General features: G+C 48.3%; 1 protein-coding gene across 9 annotated transcripts; it reads left to right on the forward strand.

Annotated features, from left to right (window-relative positions):
• Positions 1-4,177: 4,177 nt before the first annotated feature.
• On the forward strand, positions 4,178-21,747 carry LOC109759565 (disease resistance protein RPM1). 9 transcript variants are annotated; one of them, XM_073507738.1, is made up of 7 exons: positions 4,178-4,359; positions 4,454-4,536; positions 17,212-19,950; positions 20,132-20,189; positions 20,317-20,384; positions 20,906-21,360; positions 21,443-21,747. In XM_073507738.1, the coding sequence occupies exons 3-7, from the start codon at positions 17,272-17,274 to the stop codon at positions 21,456-21,458; spliced, it is 3,276 nt and encodes a 1,091-aa protein (XP_073363839.1). In that variant the 5' UTR covers positions 4,178-4,359; positions 4,454-4,536; positions 17,212-17,271; the 3' UTR covers positions 21,459-21,747. The 9 variants fall into 9 exon arrangements, with proteins under 9 accessions (XP_073363839.1, XP_073363837.1, XP_073363834.1 ...); XM_073507736.1 differs by lacking the exons at positions 20,132-20,189; positions 20,317-20,384 and having other exon boundaries at positions 17,212-19,755; positions 21,101-21,360; XM_073507733.1 differs by lacking the exons at positions 20,906-21,360; positions 21,443-21,747 and adding an exon at positions 16,583-16,692 and having other exon boundaries at positions 17,212-20,012; positions 20,132-20,457.
• The last annotated feature ends 1,225 nt before the right edge of the window (positions 21,748-22,972 follow it).

Raw genomic sequence — 22,972 nt, forward strand, 5'->3', positions numbered from 1 at the left:
CATTTTAAAATCTTAAAAATACAAATAATATATCAAAAAAATTCACATGATCCATTCAACAAAGTTTGATACAATAAATTATTACACATCAATTCTTCCCTTGTGTCCCTGCTTGCTTACGATTGTGCCGTATCCATGGAGCATCCTCATCATTTAACTTAATGCTTGGGTCAGTGTTCACTTTGAAGGGCGGAATTTCACCAAACATATTATATTCTTCTGATATGTCTGTCTTGTCCTCCACTCCCACGATGTTTCTTTTCCCTGAAAGAACAATGTGGCGCTTTGGATCATCGCATGATGTACTGATCGTTTTCTTATCTTTCTGTTTCCTCGGTTTGCTACTCATGTCCTTCAAATAAAAAACCTGAGCGACATCTTTGGCAAGGACGAATGGTTCGTCAAGGTAACCAAGATTGTTGAAATCCACCATTGTCATTCTGTATTGCTCGTCCACATTTACCCCACCTCCTGTTAGCTTGAACCATTTGCACCGGAACAAAGGGACCTTAAAGGAGGGTCCATAGTCAAGTTCCCAGATCTCCTCTATGTAACCATAATATGTGACCTTTCGCCCATTCTCGGTTGCTGCATCAAAGCGGACACCACTGTTTTGGTTGGTGCTCTTTTTATCTTGGGCGATGGTGTAAAATGTATTCCCATTTATCTCGTACCCTTGGAAAATCGTTATAGTCGAAGATGGTTTCTTGGCCAACATGTACAGCTGATCTCCAACATCATCATTGTCATTCATTAAATGTTTTCGCAACCAACTGCCGAAAGTCTCCATGTGGGCCTTTCTAATCCAGGATTCAGGCTTCCCCGGGTTGTCCGAGCGTAAAATATTCTTGTGTTGCTCGAAGTACGGAGCCACCAAGCTGGAGTTTTGCAGAACTGTGTGGTGTGCTTCAGTCATAGAATGACCGTCCATACATATCGTGGATTTCCTTCCGATCTTGCCTTTTCCACTTAGTCTCCCCTCGTGCCGCGATTGAGGAATACCAATCGGCTTAAGGTCAGGAACATAGTCAATACAGAACTCAATTACCTCCTCATTTCCATAGCCCTTGACGATGCTTCCTTCTGGCCTAGCACAGTTACGAACATATTTCTTTAATACTCCCATGAACCTCTCAAAGGGGAACATATTGTGTAGAAATACATGACCGAGAATGGAAATCTCTTCGACTAGGTGGAGCAGGAGGTGCGTCATAATATCGAAGAAGGATGGTGGGAACACCAACTCGAAATTGACAAGGCATTGGACCACATCGTTCTGTAACCGTGGTAGATCTTCTGGATTGATTACCTTCTGAGAGATTGCATAGGAATGCACATAGCTTCACAATGGCTACTCGAACATTTTCCGGTAGGAGCCCCCTCAAAGCAATCGGAAGCAATTGCGTCATAATCACGTGGCAGTCGTGAGACTTCAGGTTTTGGAACTTTTTCTCCGCCATGTTTATTATTCCCTTTATATTCGACGAGAAGCCAGACGGGACCTTCATACTGCTCAGGCATTCAAAAAAAATGACCTTCTCTTCTTTGGTAAGAGCGTAGCTGGCACGACCTTGAAACCATTCCGGATGCCGGTCATCTGGGTCTTTCAAAAGTTGCTGGTCCTGCCGTGCTTCCTTTGTATCATTTGTCTTCCCATACACGCCCAAGAAGCTTAGCAGGTTCACGCAAATATTCTTCGTAACATGCATCACGTCGATTATAGAGCGGACATCTAGGACTTTCCAATATTCTAGCTCCCAAAATATAGATTTCTTCTTCCAGATGGGTGCGTGCCCGTCAACTCCCCGCGGAACTGATTGTCCGCCAGGACCCTTTCCAAAGATGACTTTCAAATCCTTGACCATATCAAATATCTCAGCACCAGTACGTTCCGCAGGCTTCGGCCGGTGATCTGCCTTGCCGTTGAAATGCTTGCCTTTCTTTCTTACGTTATGATTTCGGGGAAGAAATCGACGATGACCCAGGTACACGTTCTTCTTACAATTAACCAAACGTACACTTTCAGTCTCATGTAAGCAGTGCGTGCATGCATTGTATCCCTTATTTGTCTGTCCCGAAAGGTTACTGAGAGCAGGCCAATCGTTGATGGTTACAAAAAGCAACGCTCGTAGGTAAAATTCCTCTCCTTTGTGCTCATCCCAGACACGTACACCAGGTCTGGCCCACAACTGTAAAAGTTCATCAACTAATGGCCTTAGGTACACATCGATGTCGTTCCCGGGTTGCTTTGGACCTTGGATGAGCACTGGCATCATAATGAACTTCCGCTTCATGCACAACCAAGGAGGAAGGTTGTAGATGCATAGAGTCACGGGCCAGGTGCTATGGCTGGAGCTCTGCTCGCCAAAAGGATTCATGCCATCAGTACTTAGACCAAATCTTATGTTCCTTGCGTCAGCTGCAAAATCTTTGAACACTCTGTCGATCTTTCTTCATTGCGTTCCATCAGCGGTGTGTCTCAACTCCCCGTCGGACTTACGGTCCTCTTTGTGCCATCGCAACGACTTGGCATGCTTTTTGTTCATGAACAGACGTTTCAACCGTGGTATTATAGGAGCATACCACATCACCTTGGCGGGAACCCTCTTCTTGGGTTTCTCGCCCTCAACATCGTCACCAGGGTCATCGCCTCTGATCTTATAACGCAATGCAGTGCATACAGGGCATTCATTCAAATTCTCATATTCACCGCGGTAGAGGATGCAGTCGTTAATGCATGCATGTATCTTCAGAACCTCTAAACCTAGAGGGCAGACAACCTTCTTTGCTTCGTACGTACTGGCGGGCAACTCGTTATTCTTCAGAAACATATTCTTCAACATTTTCAGCAAATTTTCAAATGATGAGTCACCTACACCTTCCTGTGCCTTCCATTTTAGCAAATCCAGTGTGCAGCCCAGCTTTTTCAAACTATTATCGCATCCTGGATACAACGACTTTTTGTGATCCTCTAACATGCGATCCAAATTCTCCCTATCCTTATCAGTTTCGCAGCGTCTCCGTGCATCAGCAATGGTCCGACCAAGATCATCAGCGGGCTCATCATGTGCCTCTTCTTCACCTTCACCTAACCCTTCCCCACCTTCAGCATCATCCTCCATGAAAGTATCACCGAAATGATCATGATAGTTGTCATCGATATCATCCCCTTCTTCATCTTCTTTCATTCTAACCCCTCTTTCTCCATGCTTGGTCCAACAATTATAGCTTCGCATGAAACCGTGCCGAAGCAGGTGCATGTGAACGTCTCTTGAGGATGAGTAACCCTTCTGATTATTACAGACAACACATGGACAGATAATAAAACCTTGCTGCTTGTTCGCATTTGCCACTACGAGGAAATCTTTCAAACCCGTAGTGAACTCGCCGAAGAGTCGGGGACCGTACATCCATTGCCGATTCATCTGCATTATTATTATATAAAGTATATAATTAACCATCATGCATTTGTTAAACTAACTAGCTAGAAATAATACAAATTAAACAATGAACTACACACATGCATATTTTATCAATGACACATGAAAGGTTCAAGTTGCTAACCGCGATCGCGGAGGAAAAATAAATAAGAAAGCTCAAGTGTGGCTCGGACACTTCATATCATGTTTGTTTCAGGCTCTCGGGCATTTCATCGAACACCTTGTGTGCATAGGAGGAACCAAAAGCAAACCCACCACCCCCTTCTGAAAATTGTGAAGTGAGCTGAGTGAAGTGAAGTGAGTTGAGTCCTATATATAGGGATGGGCCTTTAGTCCCGGTTGGCCTGGCCAACCGCGACTAAAGGCCTTCGGGGGCCTTTAGTCCCGGTTGGCCAGGCCAACCGGGACTAAAGCCCCTCCCGTCCGCCAGCTGTCGACCGAGCGCGCTGGGCCCAGATAGTTGGTCGCGGGTCTCCTCCCGAACCGCGACTAAAGACCCCTTTTGTCGCGGTTCGATTGTTTTGGGGACTAATGGGGGCGTATGAAAGCCTCTTTTTCTACTAGTGTGCAATAATTGTTCCACACTGACTACACAAGACACATATCTGGAATCTTATACTAGTACACTATGTTACATTTGGACGATAGCGTTGGTGAAGGTCCACAATGGTACGATCGACACTGACTGTACAAGACACCTCGGCCAAGTAAAGAATTATCTCTGGAGATCTAGGCCTATCGCCAGCCATTTAGCAGACTTGGCTGTACAAGACCCTCGCTGCTCTACTTTCGCACGTCTTGCTACAAGTTGCTACGCACTCTGTACCCAGCTTGGAGACATCTTCTCGTATTTTGCTTGGAAAGGCAGAATCTCCAGAATCCATAGTCGTCCAGACCTGCGTAGCGATGATCAGTACAGGTGCAGGTCTCTCCTATTCTTCCCCCTTTTGATCTTCCTATTTTTTTATTATTGTTCAACACCGTCTGAGAAATACTGGAACCAACTTGTGCAGCCAGACATCTGTGAACTTCGTTGAGACGGAACCTGCAAATTGAATTCGTCTCCTGTTTAAAGACGAGAAGATCAAATAAAAAGGTATTGTTTAGTACTTTCTGTAATTTTTCAAATTTCGTCTCAGTTCCAATTTTTTATTCAGGCGCATCTGCACGAAAACACACAGTTTTACATTCTGAATAATATCATGCCCATTTCTAAAATTAAAACTATGAATCTGGCGCGGCGGTGGCGTGTGGGCGTGGATCTGGCCAGGGCAGCACGGGATGTGAGTGGTGTCCATCTACCGTGCGAGTCTGGCGCTCGGATGGCGCGACATGCGCTGCGGAGTGGGCTCCCTCGGTCTCCGGCAGATCTGGAGCCTTCGGTCTCCGGTGGGCGCGCGTGGCACACATTGGCGCTTCTGATGCATGGCTGCAGCCGAGAACTGTGGTGGTTCTTGACCGGGCGGGGCGGCTCATGCTATGTCCGATGGCCCTGGTTCTGGTTGGTAGTTGATGGATCCGGTGGGTGGTGCTGGTGATTGGCCGCCGGTGATCTCAGCAAGGTGCGGTTGGCTGCGGCGGCTTCTCTGTGCTCCTTCATCGATAGGCTTCTTCATTGGTGGGCTTGCCTGCGCCGGTTCGGGTTGATATGTGGCTGATGTTGGGAGCATGGGTGAAGACCCTGTCTCGGCCTTGGGCTTGTGACCAGCGATGTCGATGGCTGCGGGCGTCCTTGACCTTCTTGGAGGCATCACTGTGTTGTTGTCGCACCCCTCCTGCATGGGTCCGGACACCGCTACAACTCTATGGAAAACACCAGATTCTATGTGATCGGATGATGATGGCGCCTTGGCAGCGTTTCACCTCTCGAGGGATTGATCTTTCGAGCTGGGCACTGGCAAGGAGGACCAGTGGAAGGCAATGGTATTGGCTTTGAGGTTTCTATGGCGACGTTCGCAGGGGTGAGTGATGTGGGGGATGTAACAATATTTGAGGTAGTCGACTCTTCTTTGGCGTGTCCGCGGAATTACCTTGGTTTATTTCTAGCTGTGAAATTGGAACTGCGGCGGCGGGGTCCCGGTGGCGACGATGACAAGAAGCAGGTGGTGTGTTTGGTGGTCTTCCATGGCGCCAGCTGCAACACCCCATTCATAAGTGCGCACTAACCATACACACAGTATGCACAATCATGAACGGTGACTTCACGTTAATATCACAACACAACTCTATGATACACATTTAAACATAAATCTTCATATTACAATCCAGGGCACGAGGGCCCAATAATGCACCAGTCGTAGAACCACATAAGTCTGGGTACAAACATAGTTAAATAAGATTTGCCTTAAGAAGGCTGAGCATAACAACGACACTAGATCGAAAGTCGTACGCCTCCTGCCTGGAAACTAATCCTCGTGGGCGACGCCGTATCAGATAGTAGCCGGCATCGGAATTCTCTGACTCCTGGGCTCCATCATCTGAACGCAACATCCGGGTTGTAGAAAAGAATGGCAAAGCAACATGAGTACTCATCAAAAGTACTCGCAAGACTTACATCAGATCTATACTATATATGCATAGGTATCAAAATAATGGGGCAATATCTTTGGACTATACTGCAGAAGTGCCAGATTAAGGGGGAGAAGGCTCATCTTAACGAAGACTAGCAGCATCTTGCGGTAATAGAAGAGAGTAGCGCGTATGATATCAACTTGTACCTATATAATATAACAACAACATACCCTGAGATCCCTCGACTCCTTGTTGTGAGAAAGTGATCCTCGGGTTGAGTTGTATTATCTTGGTGTATTTCATCAAGGATCCAGTTTAAGTTATGAAGCTCGGGATACATTTCCAAGTCGTCCTGTTAATATGAATACGGCTATTTGAATAGATTATCTTCCCTGCATCGTCACCGCCCTCATGAGCAGATCCTTGATGATAGGCCAGCACACCTAGTAGAATCTTATGGAGAAACCGTCCGGTCCTGGCACCTTGTCCAGCTGCATGCCATGAATCACGGCCCACACATGATCCTCAAAGAAAGAAGCCTCCAAAGAGATAAGGTCAACCTGCGAAAGATGAAGCTCCTGGAGAGAGATATCGTTATCCTGCGGTGCAGGCACACCAAGCAGAGCTTCAAAGTGCGAAGTCGCCAGCTCGTCCATCTCAGCCTGGGAAGAGGCCTCCACCGCATCTTTTTGCCCAACCGGCAGCGCCGATTGCTGGCGAACATGTGGAAAAATTCAATGTTAGCGTCACCCTCACGTAACCACTACAACCTGGACCGCTACCTAGCCACCGTGCGCTGCAAGGAAGCCAGCCCCAGAACCTTCTTCTTAAGTTGATGCCGATGCCGTCAGTTAGGGTTCTCTGTCTCGCCTCCCTCTCGCGTCGCCTCCCCTGCGGGCGGCTCAGCCGCCGCCGCCTAGTAGCCCTCCAGCGCCCTTCACCCCCTCCGCCGCTGCCGATGGTCGGCGCCGGGCAAAGCCCGTGCTGTTGTTGCAGATTCCAGCTAACCGAGCGAGAGAGAGGGAGGGAGCAAGATGGGATCGTGAGGAGGAAAACGAACGAGACTGACAGAGTCTTTTGCGCTGCTAACTGCTCGCAGCTCTTCTGGTCTTTCTGTTATTTATGCAGAGCTCAAACGATCTGCCGAATACAAAGGAAATCACACCCACGCACACCTAGACTACTGATCGTGCCATCCCACGATGCTACGTTTGCGCGAGCCACTACGCCGCCGTCAATCCTGCTGAGGTTCCATGCCATCCCATGGAAACAGTCTTGCCGGCGTATCTACTACTATCTGCTAACTGAACTAACTGAAGAAGAAATGAGACTGAACCGGACGTGGACATGCACACGCTACCGGCCAATTATTCAGCTAAGATAACTTTGAGTAAACTGAACCTAGCAACGAGGATTATACTTCAAATCACCCCCTAATCCTGTTGCTCTCCCTTGACCTGAATGATCCCAAGCCTGCACCGGAGTTCTGTGAACTTTGCATGCCCAAGTGACTTTGTCAGTATATCAGCCAACTGATCTTCAGTTCGGACATGCTCAACCTCCACTTTTCTTGATTCAACACACTCTCTGATGTAGTGATACCTCAAATCAATGTGTTTACTCCTCTCATGGTGTACTGGATTTTTGCTTAATTCGATTGCTGACTTGTTGTCAATCTTGAGCTATACTTTCTGCTTCTCTGTTCCAAGCATTTCTGAAACCAGTCCGCTGAGCCAAACTGCCTGTGTTGCTGCCGTAGCTGCTGCTATATACTCAGCCTCACAGGAAGACAAAGCCACGATCTTTTGTTTCCGAGAGCACCAAGTGATGACACTAGGCCCCATGAAGAACACCAGACCTGTAGTGCTCTTTCTGTCTGTCAGATCGCCGGCATGGTCGCTGTCGCTGAACCCTGTCAGAACAGTTCCCTCTCTTGCCTTGTAAGTGCACCCGTAGTTCAGTGTGCCTCGAACGTACCTCAAGATCTGTCTGATGATTGCCCAGTGCTGCTTCCCGGGTGCTTCCATGAACCTGCTGGCCACACCTACATCCTATGCAATATCCGGGCGCGTATTCACCAAATACCTCAGACTTCCAATGATGCCGCGATACCTGGTTGCATCGACCGCTTCTCCAGTGTTCTTGACAACCTTCAGGCGATGTTCCATGGGTGTCAAGCTCGGGTTGCAGTCCCTCATCCCAGCGTCTTCCAAGATCTTGGCTGCGTAGCTGGACTGACAAGCAGTGATCATGCCACGCTCTTGCTTCACTTCAATGCCAAGATAGTAACTGAGCAACCCAAGATCTGTCATCTGGAAAAGCTCTTGCATCTGGGTCTTCAACCCCTTAATGGCGTCAGCAGTGGTGCCCGTGATGATCAGATCGTCGACGTACACCCCCACCAGCAGGAAATCTGAGTCGTCCCCGCGCCTGTACAGAGCATGATCCAACTGACACCTCGCGAACCCAAGTGACTGCGGTGTGAAGTCCAACTTGGCGTTCCAGGCCCGTGGAGCCTGCCGGAGCCCGTACATCGCTTTCCGCAGCTTGAGTACCTTGTGTGCATCGTCGTTGTTGATGAAACCTGCTGGCTGGTGCACATACACTTCCTCCTCCAGCTCACCATTGAGGAAGGCCGAGCGCACATCCATGTGGTGCACGCTCCAGCTCCGGTGCGCGGCCACGGCAAGTAGGACGCACACTGTCTCCAGCCGGGCCACATGCGCGAAGACCTCATCGAAGTCAACCCCTTGTTTCTGTGCGTAGCCCTTCGCCACCATCCGTGCTTTGTGCTTGATGATGTTGCCGGCCGGGTCTTGATAACCCACAAGTATAGGGGATCAATTGTAGCCTCTTTCGATAAGTAAGAGTGTTGAACCCAACGATGAGCTAAAGGTAGAACAAATATTCCCTCAAGTTCTATCGAGCACCGATACAACTCTACGCACGCTTAACGTTCGCTTTACCTAGAACAAGTATGAACCTAGAAGTACTTTGTAGGTGTTGTTGGTAGGGTGAGCAAGAAAATAAAGAGCGCGTAAATAAAATCTAGGGGCTGTTTAGATGAAGACACAACTAAGTTAGTTTTAGTAGAGAGCTTGTTGTCACACAAGAAAGTTATTTGTCCCTAGGCAATCGATAACTAGACCGGTAATCATTATTGCAATTTGATTTGAGGGAGAGGCATAAGCTAACATACTTTCTCTTCTTGGATCATATGCACTTATGATTGGAACTCTAGCAAGCATCCGCAACTACTAAAGATCATTAAGGTAAAACCCAACCATAGCATTAAAGCATCAAGTCCTCTTTATCCCATACGCAACAACCCCCTTACTCGGGTTTGTGTTTCAGTCACTCACGCAACCCACTATAAGCGAATCATGAACGTGTTGCAACACCCTACAACGGGAATCCCTCACGCTTGCGTGACACGGAGAGCACCATAGGACAGCACCAATAATAAAACATGCAACTCAAACCAATCACGATCATCAATTAACCCATAGGACAAAACGGATCTACTCAAACATCATAGGATAGCCATACATCATTGGGAAATAATATATAGCGTTGAGCACCATATTTAAGTAAAGATTACAACGGGTAAAAGAGGGGTTACACCGCTGCATAGAGGGGGGAAGAGTTGGTGATGAGGGCGGTGAAGTTGTTGGTGTAGATTGCGGTGATGATGATGGCCCCGGCGGTGTTCCGGCACCGCCGGAAGGGAGGGGGAGAGAGCCCCCCTTCTTCTTCTTCTTCCTTGACCTTCTCTCTAGACGGGAGAAGGGTTTCCCCTCTAGTCCATGGTCTCCATGGCGTGGGAGGGGCGAGAGCCCCTCCGAGATTGGATCTGTCTCTTTGTCTCTCTCTGTTTCTGCATTCCCTGATTCTGCCCTTTCATATTTTCTTAAGTTCCCGGAGATCCGTAACTCCGATTGGGCTGAATTTTGGACATGATCTCTATCCGGATATTAGCTTTCTTGCGGCGAAAGAAGGGCATCAACCGCCTTGCGGGGTGGCCACGAGGGCCCAGGGCGCGCCCCCCTGCCTCATGGCCCCCTCGGGCATCGTATCACGTTGATTCTTCTTCCCAAAAATCACATATATTCCAAAAAAAATCTCCGTCAATTTTTATCCCGTTTGGACTCCGTTTGATATGGATTTTCTGCGAAAGAAAAAACATGCAACAAACAGGAACTGGCACCGGGCACTGGATCAATATGTTAGTCCCAAAAATAGGATAAAAAGTTGCCAAAAGTATATGAAGGTTGTATAATATTGGCATGGAACAATAAAAAATTATAGATACGACGGAGACGTATCAGGTCTCGCTTCACTTTGTACACCCATTTCAGCCCGATCGCACGGTGGCCAGCCGGGAGCGTGGCAAGCTCCCAAGTGTTGTTGGCGCGGATAGGCTCCATCTCTGCCTCCATCGCATTCCGCCACGCTGGCTCCTCCAGAGCGTTGTCGACGGACGCAGGCTCCTCTGCAGCAGAGAGACAGAGCCCACTGTACTCCAGCGTGCACTCCGGAGCATGATCGATCACATACTCCATCGACTTGAAGTGGACGTGCACCCCCTCGGCATCGAACGACTCGCCAATGGGCGGAGTCACCCACCCGTCGGCAGGGTCGTAGAACTTCGGTGTTGGCGTAGACGGACTGGCACTCTCTGATGCTGGCGCGCTCGACGCACTCGACGCGCCCACGCTTGACCCGCCGGACACGGGCGTCCGAGGGGATTGTGGTGGGACTGGTGAGCTTGGTGCAGTTGGCGTTGCAGGTGCTTGTGGTGATCCCACCACCACGGGCGACACGGTGTAGGTCGTGGTCACGGGCGCACCCGTGTCGGAGTACACGACAGTGAACTCGCTGGCATGCACCGAGTCGCCGCCGTCTTTGCTCCAGTCCCAGCGCCGGTCCTCCTCAAAGCGCACATCGCGTGTGATGTACAGACGCTTGCCGACTGGGTCATACACCCGATAGCCCTTCGTCCCCGGCTCGTATCCCAGGAACATGCCTGGGCGCGATCTGTCCGCCAGCTTGGTCACCCCTGGTCCGACGAGCTGGACATGTGCGACGCAGCCGAAGGTGCGAAAGTAGTCGACCGCTGGCTTATTCTTGCGCCACGCCTCATATGGTGTGATGCCCTGCAAGCTTCTGGTCGGCGACCGGTTGAGAATGTGGATGGTGGTGTGGACGGCCTCGCCCCAGAACACGCACGGCATGCCCATGGCCTTCATGAGGCTGCGCGCCATCTCCACGATGGACTGGTTCCTCCGTTCGACCACTCCGTTTTGCTGAGGAGAGTACGGCGTTGTCGTGTTCCTCTGGATCCCCAGTTCTTTGCAGTAGGCGGCAAACTGGCGAACTCGTTCGAGGTGAACTCGCCACCTCTGTCTATGCGAAACGCCCGGAGCTTGGCGTTGCCTTGCATCTCCGCGTGCGCCTTGATCTTCTTGAAATACCGAAACGTCACATCCTTGCTCTTCAGTACCTCAAGCCCCATGTATCTGCTGAAATCGTCAACTATCAACAGAAAGTACTTGTTACCGCTGGCCGTCGCCAGAGTGATTGGACCGCACAAGTCACCATGCACCAGCTCGAGCGCGCTCTCTGCGCGGTATGACGACGCACGCGGGAAGGGCGTGCGGTGCATCTTCCCAATGGTGCAGCCCTCGCAAAACTGGTCGAGGTGCGCGATCGTTGGCATGCCGCGCACCATGCCCTTTGCACTGAGGTGGTGCAGCGCGCGGAAGTGCAGGTGGCCGAATCTGGCGTGCCACCTCCAGGCATCGTCCTAGACTCCGGCGAGGAGGCACACGGGAGCGGCCAAGTTCAGAGCCACGGCGTAAAGCCGGTTGCTCATCTGCCGCACCCGTGCCAGCAACAGCTTCTGCTTGTCGTACAGACAGAGCTCGCCATCATCGATCACAGTCCTGCACCCGTTCTCGTCGAGCTGTCCGAGGCTGACGATGCTCGTGCGCAGCTGCGGGATGAAGTACACGTCCGCGAGTGCACGATGCTCACCGTTGCGGCAGGTGAACAGCACAACGCCGCGCCCACATATCTGCACGACCGAACCATCACCAAAATGAACAGTACCTCACACTGTCTCGTCGAGCTCCGAGAGCATGTCACGGCGCCCCGTCATATGGTTGCTGGCGCCGGTGTCGAGGTACCACCGCTCGTCGTCCGTCGCCACTGGTACGACCCGCGCCTCGTTGAGGAAGATCACAGTGTCTGGTTCACCTGCGCTGATGTCCACGTCAGGGGGGCCTCCACCTGTCCACGAGGGTGGGGGCGCGCCTACCCCCCCTGGGCGCGCCCCCCTGCCCCGTAGGCCCCCTGACGCTCCACCGACCTCAACTCCAACTCCATATATTCGTGTTCGGGGAGAAAAAAATCAGAGAGAAGGATTCATCGCGTTTTACGATACGGAGCCACCGCCAAGCCCTAAAACCTCTCGGGAGGGCTGATCTGGAGTCCGTTCGGGGCTCCGGAGAGGGGAATCCGTCGCCGTCGTCATCATCAACCATCCTCCATCACCAATTTCATGATGCTCATCGTCGTGCGTGAGTAATTCCATCGTAGGCTTGCTGGACGGTGATGGGTTGGATGAGATCTATCATGTAATCGAGTTAGTTTTGTTAGGGTTTGATCCCTAGTATCCACTATGTTCTGAGATTGATGTTGCTATGACTTTGTATGCTTAATGCTTGTCACTAGGGCCCGAGTGCCATGATTTCAGATCTGAACCTATTATGCTTTCATGAATATATGTGATTTCAGATCTTGCAAGTCTATAGTCACCTACTATGTGTTATGATCCGGCAACCCCGAAGTGACAATAATCGGGACCACTCCCGGTGATGACCGTAGTTTGAGGAGTTCATGCATTCACTATGTGTTAATGCTTTGGTCCGGTACTCTATTAAAAGGAGGCCTTAATATCTCTTAGTTTTCATTAGGACCCCGCTGCCACGGGAGGGTAGGACAAAAGATGTCATGCAAGTTCTTTTCCATAAGCACGTATGACTATATTCGGAATACATGCCTACATTACATTGATGAATTGGAGCTAGTTCTGTGTCACCCTATGTTATGATTGTTACATGATGAACCGCATCCGACATAATTCTCCATCACCGATCCAATGCCTACAAGCTTTTCACATATTGTTCTCTGCTTATTTACTTTTCCGTTGCTACTGTTACAATCACTACAAAACACCAAAAATATTACTTTTGCTACTGTTACTTTTGTTACCGTTACCACTACTATCATATTACTTTGCTACTAAATACTTTGCTGCAAATACTAAGTTATCCAGGTGTGGTTGAATTGACAACTCAACTGCTAATATTTGAGAATATTCTTTGGCTCCCTTTGTGTCGAATCAATAAATTTGGGTTGAATACTCTACCCTCGAACACTGTTGCGATCCCCTATTCTTGTGGGTTATCACGGGCCTTCTGCCCACAACCCCCCACAACCCCCCCCCCCCCCCGCCCACTCTCAATCTGCAGTCTGATGCCTGACGAATCCTTCGGCCCGGAATCAGCCCTCTGAGACGAATGTACCTTCAGCAACATAGTATCAGGGAGTATCACTGGTGGTAACTCGAGCTCCTCTGGATCGTCCGCCTCGACTCGGTTACTCCATAACCGGCTCGGTGCTGACCGTGCTCCAAAAGAACCAAACCGAAGTGCATTCATCGGTGTCGTGGAAGATGACGCCTCCTTGGCAGATTTACCCGCCTTATCCAACTGCGACTTCGGAGCCTTGTCCGACTCTCGTGGTGTGCTCTCAGGCCCCTTAACCTGATTCCCAGGGGCTCCATCTCCCTCAGTCGTATCCATATCCCGATGCTCATCCCCCTCCTGAGGTATCAGTGTATCCTCAATCTCAATCTCGAGCACGTACGTGACCCCGGCATGCGTCCACTTGACCACATCCGGCACGAACTCAAGGCTGGCCACACTGACCAGTAACCTTGCAGCTCCATGTACACGAGTGAAAGGCATTTCCACCTGTTCCGTCTTACCGATGAGAGATCCCAAGCTCCAAACTACCAAGAAGTGATTAATCGGTTTGCGTGGTGCACCATAGAAACGTACCCAGACCTTCTCTAAAGGTGTACCCTTGGGCTCTTTCTGCTTCCACTCATCAAAAGCCATGATACTGTTTGTACTCGGTACTCTGCACATGCCCCACTTAAGAATATGCAACTGGTCCTCTTTAGTGGGAAAATCGACCTTGTATGTCTGGTTCTCCAAATTGACAAGGTCCCACTGGTAATTGCCTGGTACCAACTCCCGCAACTGCCGCACAATCTATGCCTCTGTCATGATCCCATTAGTAACTTTGACAACTGCGGGAAAGGAACTCTCCATAACATGCGTCATAGGTGTTACATCCGGTGACTCAAAAAACATTAACTCCTGACAGCAAACCCCATAAATATTGACCACCGGCTTGGGGCCTGAAAGGAGCGGGCACTCACCAGACACATGCTGCGATCTACAACATAATCACATAGCTCTGTGGTACACTCTGCCACAAAATGTCCCGGCTCGCCGCATCTGTAACACGGTAGCTTCTTCTTCTTAAGTGCCCACTTGGATAATTTTTCACCATCACGTTTGTCCGATCCCTTGTTAGAACCTCCGTCACCGGCCTTAGTAGCCACAGTGTTGGTCACCAGAATGCTGACCATTGCCAAAGCTCAGACTCTGTCTACAGCCACCTCGGGAAGAGCAGATGAGGCCGTCTCCACCGTAGCAACTGGCTCGGTTTGGGCCACAACAGCTGCAACAGAGCAGGCGGTGGTGAAGGTCGCGGTGGAGGTGGGCGCCGACCCCCTCCTCTCCCACCTCGGAAACCACGGTGACTTCCCCGGTTATACCGGTTATTGGGGCCTGCAACCCCCTCGACGAAGTTGCCCGGAGGTCCTTGAAAACCGTGACCCGGGCCTCCGCCGTTGTACCAAGCGTATCCGATGCCACCTCCAGTAGACGAAGACCCGCGGTGTTGGCCTTCACCATATGCGTCATAGCCGTTGTCGCCCCACTGGCCCCGAGGCGGGTGTCGCGTTCCGGCGTCGTGTAGTGCTCCCGGCCGCCGCTAGAGAAGCCACAACGGCCGCGCCCAGCATTGTGACGCGCATCCGCCGCAGCGCCTGGAGGCCGCGCGTCCCGCGACGCCTCATGGTGCCTGTTGCCACCCCGTCACGGGGCCTGTGCGGCAGCTCTTGCAGGCGGCATAGCGGCCGGCGGCGCCGCTGCGGGCGGTGCAGCGCTGGGCGGAGGCGGCCCTGGCTTTGGGCCACCGCGGCCAGCCATCGGAGTGGAAGAACTGCCTTGTCTCAGCCGGACGGCCCGGCCAGCACCGATCGAAGGAAATCCTGGAGTCCCAACCCGCAAAACCCTAGCACACGGACGTACAGAGTTTGCTTGCGGCGGCTCCCGATCTGAGGCAGACTCATGCAGCGGAGGAGCGTACGTCGAACCAGGCTCGTTGGCTTGGGTCTCTACCTGGGCCGCATGCCCAGGTGCAATAGAGCCCACGACCTCCGAAATCCGCAGTCCCTCCTCCTGGCCCATTACCAGCGATTTCAAACGAACCCGTCTGGCCGTTTGAATCGAGACTGCCGGCGACATCTTCAGCGGCGGCGGCTGCCGCCCCGGCGGCCGGGCCAATTTCCCTTTCTTCCTCTTAGAGACTAACGTCCATTCATCCGGAATAAAATTTGAAAGAGTTGTGAGCGTACCGTTTACCTTGGGGATCGGCCCAATCCATGGTTTGATCCGTGGCCTAGGTTTCTTCTGCGCGACCTTAATCCGATGAGCAATCGGCTTCTACGCGTCAATTTTCATCGCCGGAGCCGACGTTCTCACCACCGCTTTGTCATGGTCTTTGGCGACATCATCACTCTCGCTCTAGTCGTCTTTGTCGGTATCCGTGAGAACCCAGAAGCGGCCTCCAAATTGCGGATCCGGCTTCCCTCCCTCGGACTCCGAGGACAAACAACGAGCTCGAACGGTTCCGCGTCATGACTCACCTACACATGATGATCCACGACCACATCATAAATGTCAATGCGCAATCGAGATCCTACCTTAATCTGGTCGTCCATCGCTAAAAAATCGCCGGCGAGGACGTCGTTGTCCATATCTATCACCGTCGTCCACCGAGATGTCGGGGAATGTTGTAGCCGTCCGACGATCCATTCCCCGTGTCGACGAGAATCTCTGAAAAGCACCGCCCAACGCAACCCCTCCTCCGTTCATGTTGTCACCTCGTGCGCAGCCTCGATCTGATCCAGGGTGGATCCATCGGGATCTGGTGGTGCCGCAAGGGACGACGGCGACGAGGTGATGGGCGGCTGCGGCGGTACCCCACCGGCGGCCAGGGGCGAAGAGTGCGGCCCGTCCGGCGCCTCCGGCCGTCGCGAGTTCCGCCCCATCTATAAACGGGGGAGAATTTCAAATATGCACTTTTATGTTGCCAATGTGCCATCGAGTCCACCTGGTGAGCTCAACCGCCGTTGACTGTAGCCACGCGTACAAATTTACGAATGGAGCACTGTGAGGTGCCGCAGAACTTTTCGCCACTGCCTCCAGGAATCCTTCCACCTTGGGCCAATAGGATTGGAAGTGAAACCGAGATTTGCGCTGGAAGGAAACGCGCGCGTGGACAGCAACAGCCGACAATGGTTCAGGAGAGAGTATAGGTTAGTGCCTTGTATAGTTGTAAATTGTATTTTTTATAGTGACCTTGTATAAGGGAATGAAGGGAGTATATGTTTTATAAATTAATAATAACTTAAAATTCTTTAGAATGCTAATCCATTGATATAATTTTTTTGATATGCAACTTACACTTTGCTAGTGAAATCTATTATCAAAATTTGATCCGAAATAAAAATGGAACTTAGACAGAGGAGGTACGATTTTATAATTGTGCCTAGTATACCCAGATGGAAGGAGTAATAATCAGATGTAACTCAAAGAGTGGCAGTGCGGGAATTTATACTCAATGGTGTCAAGCCTTTTAAGCTAGATTGACATATTAAACATACATAAGGTAAACATCAATTTAAAGCACTCATTTGATCAACAAAATCACGTAATATCGCTTGACAGTGCAGCCATAGCATCACTTCGCGAGACAGAACATCCAACCGTTACAAAGATATCTCACTTGTCCGGAATTTCTGGCATTTGACAAAATGTTTGCTTTCTTTATGCAGATTTGATGTTCAAGGATAGAATTGTTATTCAACGTTGAAGGTCAAACTGCACGAAGAGAAATGGCGGAGGCTGCTCTTCTTCTTGTCACGACAAAGATTGGAAAAGCTGTGGCAACAGAAACACTGCACTATGCTAGACCATGGCTAACAAAAAAAGCTGGGTCTATTGCAGAGCTCCCAACCAACATGACACTGATAAAGAATGACCTCGAGGTTATACAAGCATTTATCAAGGATACTGGCGGCAAGGGTTTGATAGATGGAGTCACCGAAACATGGATAGGGCAAGTCCGAAGATTGGCGTATGATATGGAAGACATTGTGGATCAATATATGTATGTTGTTGGTAAACACCATCAGAAAGGATCAAAGTGGAGTTATGTGAAGAAAATTGTGAAGAAACCCCAGTACCTGTTTACACTAGATGAAATTGCTACTGCCCTTGAGAGAATAAACCAAGCGCTTATACGTCTTAAACAAAACAAAGACTGGACTCAACCAATAGCTGGTGTGGGCGATGTTTATGCAACAAATTATGACAGCCAACAGCAACTATATCTTCCTGGACATGATTACTCAATCTCTGATGATGAACTTGTAGGAATTGATAAAAATAGAGACATCTTGATGGGGTCACTGAATTTGGAAAAATCTCTAGATCTGCAAATCATTGCCTTGTGGGGTATGGGTGGTATCGGGAAAAGCACTCTTGTCAATAACGTGTTTAGAAATGAAGCATCCAACTTTGAATGCCGTGTATGGGTTTCCGTCTCTCAGTCCTATAAGCTAGATGATATTTGGAGAATAATGCTGAAAGAAATCTATTCTAAAGACCAGAAAGCATTTGATGGTGAGAAGCTGACTTGTGCAGAGCTACAAGATGAATTGAAGGAAACCCTGAAGACAAAGCGGTACTTGATCATATTGGATGATGTCTGGACAGCTGAAGCTTTTAGAAAAATTAAAGGGGTTCTCGTCGACACAAAGATGGGAAGCAGAATAATAATCACAACAAGATCTGATGAAGTAGCTTCACAAGCTGATGATGGATACAAGATCAAAGTTGAGCCTCTTGAGAAGGAGGATGCATGGCGTCTATTTTGCAGGAAGGCGTTTCCGAGAACTGAAAATCACATCTGCCCATTAGCATTACGGAAATGTGGTGAATCCATAGTGGAGAAGTGTGATGGTTTACCATTAGCCCTTGTGTCCATAGGGAGCATATTATCTCTTAAGGAGCAGAATGATACAGAGTGGGGACTATTTGAAGCACAACTTATTTCCGAGCTAAACAACAATTCGAACCTGAAGCATGTGGTGAAAATTCTAAATCTAAGCTACAAATACTTGCCTGACGATTTGAAGAGTTGTTTCTTGTATTGTGCCATGTTCCCAGAAGACCACATGATCCAAAGAAAAAGATTGATCAGACTGTGGGTTGCAGAAGGGTTTATTAAACAAAATGGAAATTGCAGTTTAGAAGATGTTGCTGAAGGTTACCTGAGAGAGCTCGTTCGACGAAGCATGCTTCAGGTAGTAAAGAGGAACAGTTTTAACAGGATCAAGTGTGTTCGAATGCATGATCTTGTGCGGGAACTAGCCATTTTCCAATGCAAGAGAGAGAGTTTCGGTACAACTTATGATGATAGTCATGGGGTGATGCAGGTGGAGTCAGATTCTCGTCGCATGTCGGTGCTCCAATGCAAAAATGACACTCAACCAAGCATAGGTCAATGCAGGCTTCGTACCTTCATAGCATTCAACACTAGTATGGGATCCTTTCCATGGTTTAGCTCAGAATCGAAGTACCTTGCTGTGTTGGAGCTATCAGGATTACCTATTGAGACTGTTCCAAATTCAATTGGGGAGCTATTCAACCTTAGGTATTTGGGCCTCAACGAAACCAAGGTGAAGGTACTCCCGAAATCTGTTGTGAACCTTCACAACTTAGAAACATTGAGTCTTCGAGGTGCAGACTGTCTGTATCTCCCACGAGGGTCTAAAAAGTTGAAGAGCTTGCGGCACATTATAATGGGTAAATTGCTGGACCAAAGTTGGTTGAGTTTCAAAAGTTTTGAATGTATGGAGCCTTTTAATGGATTGTGGAGTTTCAAGAACTTGCAAACTCTAGGTGCAGTTCGAGCTAGTAAAGCTTTCGTTGCAAAACTAGCAAGTTTATCTCAGCTGAGGACCCTTAGCATTAGTGGGGTAAGGGGCATCCATTGTGCACAATTGTGTGACTCTCTGTCAAAGATGCATCAGCTCTCAGTGTTAGAAATAATAGCCATCAATGAAGATGAGGTACTCCAGCTTGAAATTTTAACTTTGTCAAACCGTCTTAGAAAGCTCTGTCTGTACGGCCGATTTTCCGAAGGAACTTTTAAGTCTCCATTTTTCTCAAGCAACGGAGATGTCCTTCACAAAATATCTCTACGTTGGTCCCAGCTCTCAGAGAACCCAGTGCCGCGCCTCTCTGAGTTGTCAAACTTGACCCAAATAGTTCTAATGAAAGCGTATACTGGACAGGAGATAAACTTCCAGCCAGTGTGGTTCCCAAATGTGAAGATTCTTTTCTTGCTCAATTTGCCACATGTCAACCAAATATGCATACACGAGGGAGCTTTGGTCCGCCTTGGAAAACTTGTGATCCGAAACCTGGCCGAACTGCGGGACATCCCTGGGCTGGGACATCTGAAATCCCTCAAAGATACACAGTTTATTGACATGCATCCTGATTTCGTAAGTAATCTTCAAGCAGAAAAACTAGAGCATATCCCGATATCCTACTACAGGACAGTACGGTAATTGGACCATCCTAGCAAATATATTATGTTCGCACTTTTCATGCTGTTCAGTGTATGCTTGATCACCTTCACCAAATTCTAGCTTTTTGAGCTGATGAAATTCCGTTCTGTTGCAGACCGGGAGTGGCCGCCTGAGCCTTTCTTGGGCGGATGGGTTTGAAGTCCTTGTCGTCGGTGAGGGAGCTATATATATATATCTCTGCTGTTCAACATATATCTCTGCTTATTCAAACAAGAACAACTGGTTTTTAATAAGGCATGGGAATGACTTCGATTTCTGCCATCCGTCTTGGTTTTACAGTATTTATGCTTAGTGATGCTAAGCTACCACTTGGGATAATTACTATGTATTTTTACACAGTGATTCATGTAATAATGTTGAAAACTTCAGCTACTTGCTCGACACAAGTTAAATAGAAAACAATGCTTATTTGCCACTGCATGCCATGCCCATTGCAAAGCATCAGAACATTTTGCTCATCGTCCGCGGATGCTGAGATTCAGAACTTCACAGTTCAGTGTCTTTTAGCTCTTGTCCGGAGAAATATATGCTTTATAACATGTATCTTATGCAGTCCATTACATTCATATTGTCTATTTATCCGCTGCACTACTGTTGCATATTGGTGCACTGTGTATCGAATGCCTTGCATGCATGCTTGATCCGAGAACAGTTACCTTGTTCCATCAGGTGGTGAGAGACATTGCAATAGGGGTAATATTCAGTAGCACTTGTCCAGGTTTATTTGACATATGTGAATTGGGCAATGGTCTACTGGTAGGGTTGTAGTGGCGAATCCTCTTACTGACCAGAGTAGTTCGAATCCTGCCACAAGCAGGTAGCTAGGCTCTATCTTATTTAAATTCGACGGTGCTCCTTTGAAATTTAGCTTGAATTGCACGGGCGATTTTCCGAAGGAACTTTGAAGTCTCCATTTTTCTCAAGCAACGGAGATGTCCTTCACAAAACATTTCTACGTTGGTCCCAGCTCTCAGAGAACCCAGTGCCACGCCTCTCTGAATTGTCAAATTTGACCGAAATACATATACGCAAAGCGTATACTGGACAGGAGCTAACTTTCCAGGCAGAGTGGTTCCCTAATGTGAAGATCCTTTCCTTGTCTGATTTGCCACATGTCAACCAAATATTCATACACAAGGGAGCTTTGGTCCGCCTTGAAGAACTTGTGATCAGTGACCTTGTTGTACTGCGGGACATCCCTACCGGCCTGGAACATCTGAAATCCCTCCAGGAGGCGTTTTTTCGTCATATGCATCCTGATTTCGATAGGAATCTTCGAAGGGCAATACCAGAGCATATCCCGAGAGTCTACTGCACCATAAGGTAACTGCAACATCCAATGTGTGCTCGATCACCAGCACCAAACTTTAGCTTTTGAAATTGATGAAAAATTGTTTTTCTGTAGACCCGGAGAGGCATGAGCCTTTCTTGCGTGGATGGGGTTTGCACTTACCTCCATCAATGTGGGAGCTATGTATCACTGTTGAGGAATGGCGAATTATGAGACAACTGTCACTCTTCGTGCTATTACTATTTGTACTTATTCAAAAAATAACTGGTTTTACAGTATTTATGTTTAGTGGTGCTAAGCTATTGCTTGCGACAATTATTATGTACTTTTACGGAGTGATTCATGTAATAATGTTGAAAACTTCAGCTACTTGCTCAACACATGTGTAAGAGAAAGCAATCCTTATTTGCCTTTTGCCACTGAATGCTATGCCCCAGTGCAAAGCATCTGAAGTTATTGGACATCCTGGTGAGGTTCAGAACTGCACAACTCAGTTTCTTTTACCGAAAAAGGGTTTCCCCCCGCTTTGTATACAAAGCAACCAACCGATACATCTAACGATAGGTGCTGGGGCGGAAGCAGCACAGTCACGCCCAAAAGAAAAAGAAGAGAAAATACAACTCAGTTTCTTTTAGCCCCAGAGCCTCTGGTACTTGGAATGCTAAATTGCTAAATTACGTATTAGCACTGGTAGAAAAAAGGCCTTTAGTCCCGGTTCGCAAAGGCCTTTAGTCCCGGCTGTGCAACCGGGACTAAATATGCGCGACTAAAGACCCCCCCCTTTAGTCGCGCCTCTTACGAACCGCGACTAAAGGCTTTAGTCCCGGTTCTCGTGGCTAACCGGGACTAAAGGCCCGTCCTTTAGTCCCGGTTCTCGTGGCTAACCGGGACTAAAGGCCTCCTCCGCAGGTTTAAATTTTTTTGCGAATTTTTTCAATTTCTTTTATTTTCAAATTTCTGAATTATTTTAACCTCTAATCTCTAATCACCACCCCTCATCACTGCTCAATTTATCCTCTAATCTCTAATCACCCCTCATCATTCCAAATCATCTAACTTCCCGAACGGTCACCCATCCTCCCAATCCCCCAGCCTGAGCACGCTTAACTTCCGGGTTCTATTCTCCCTCGTTTCCAAGTCTGCACTTGTTGTTTTCCTGACAATAGTAGGATGTCAATTCTATTAACCTTCAGGTATTTAGCTTGAGCATGAAGTGACACATTTCACTGTTTGAGTTTGAAACTATTAATTTAAAAAACAATAATTATTTAGTAACACTAATATTTCTGGAATAATTAGTTTGACCATTGTTTGACCACAGTTTGACCAGATTTGACCAAAATTTAAAAAAAACTGAAATAATTATTTAGTAACACTAATATTCTAGAATAATTAGTTTGACCATTGTTTGACCACAGTTTGACCACAATTTGAATTTTTTTGAATTTTTTTGCCTCTCCAGATCTTAAAAGCCCCGTATCTTTTTTTCTGTTAGGTTTTTAGGGATTCTAAAAATGTTTAACGGGGTTCCCCCCGTTAAATTTGGATGTAACTTTTCGAGTAGATGATTTTTCATATAAAAAACTTTTTCATCCGAGTTCGTATGCAAAAGTTATGCCCATTTTAAGAATTTCCAGAGAGATT

Source organism: Aegilops tauschii, chromosome 2, assembly GCF_002575655.3.
Source record: "Aegilops tauschii subsp. strangulata cultivar AL8/78 chromosome 2, Aet v6.0, whole genome shotgun sequence".
NCBI lineage: Eukaryota > Viridiplantae > Streptophyta > Magnoliopsida > Poales > Poaceae > Aegilops > Aegilops tauschii.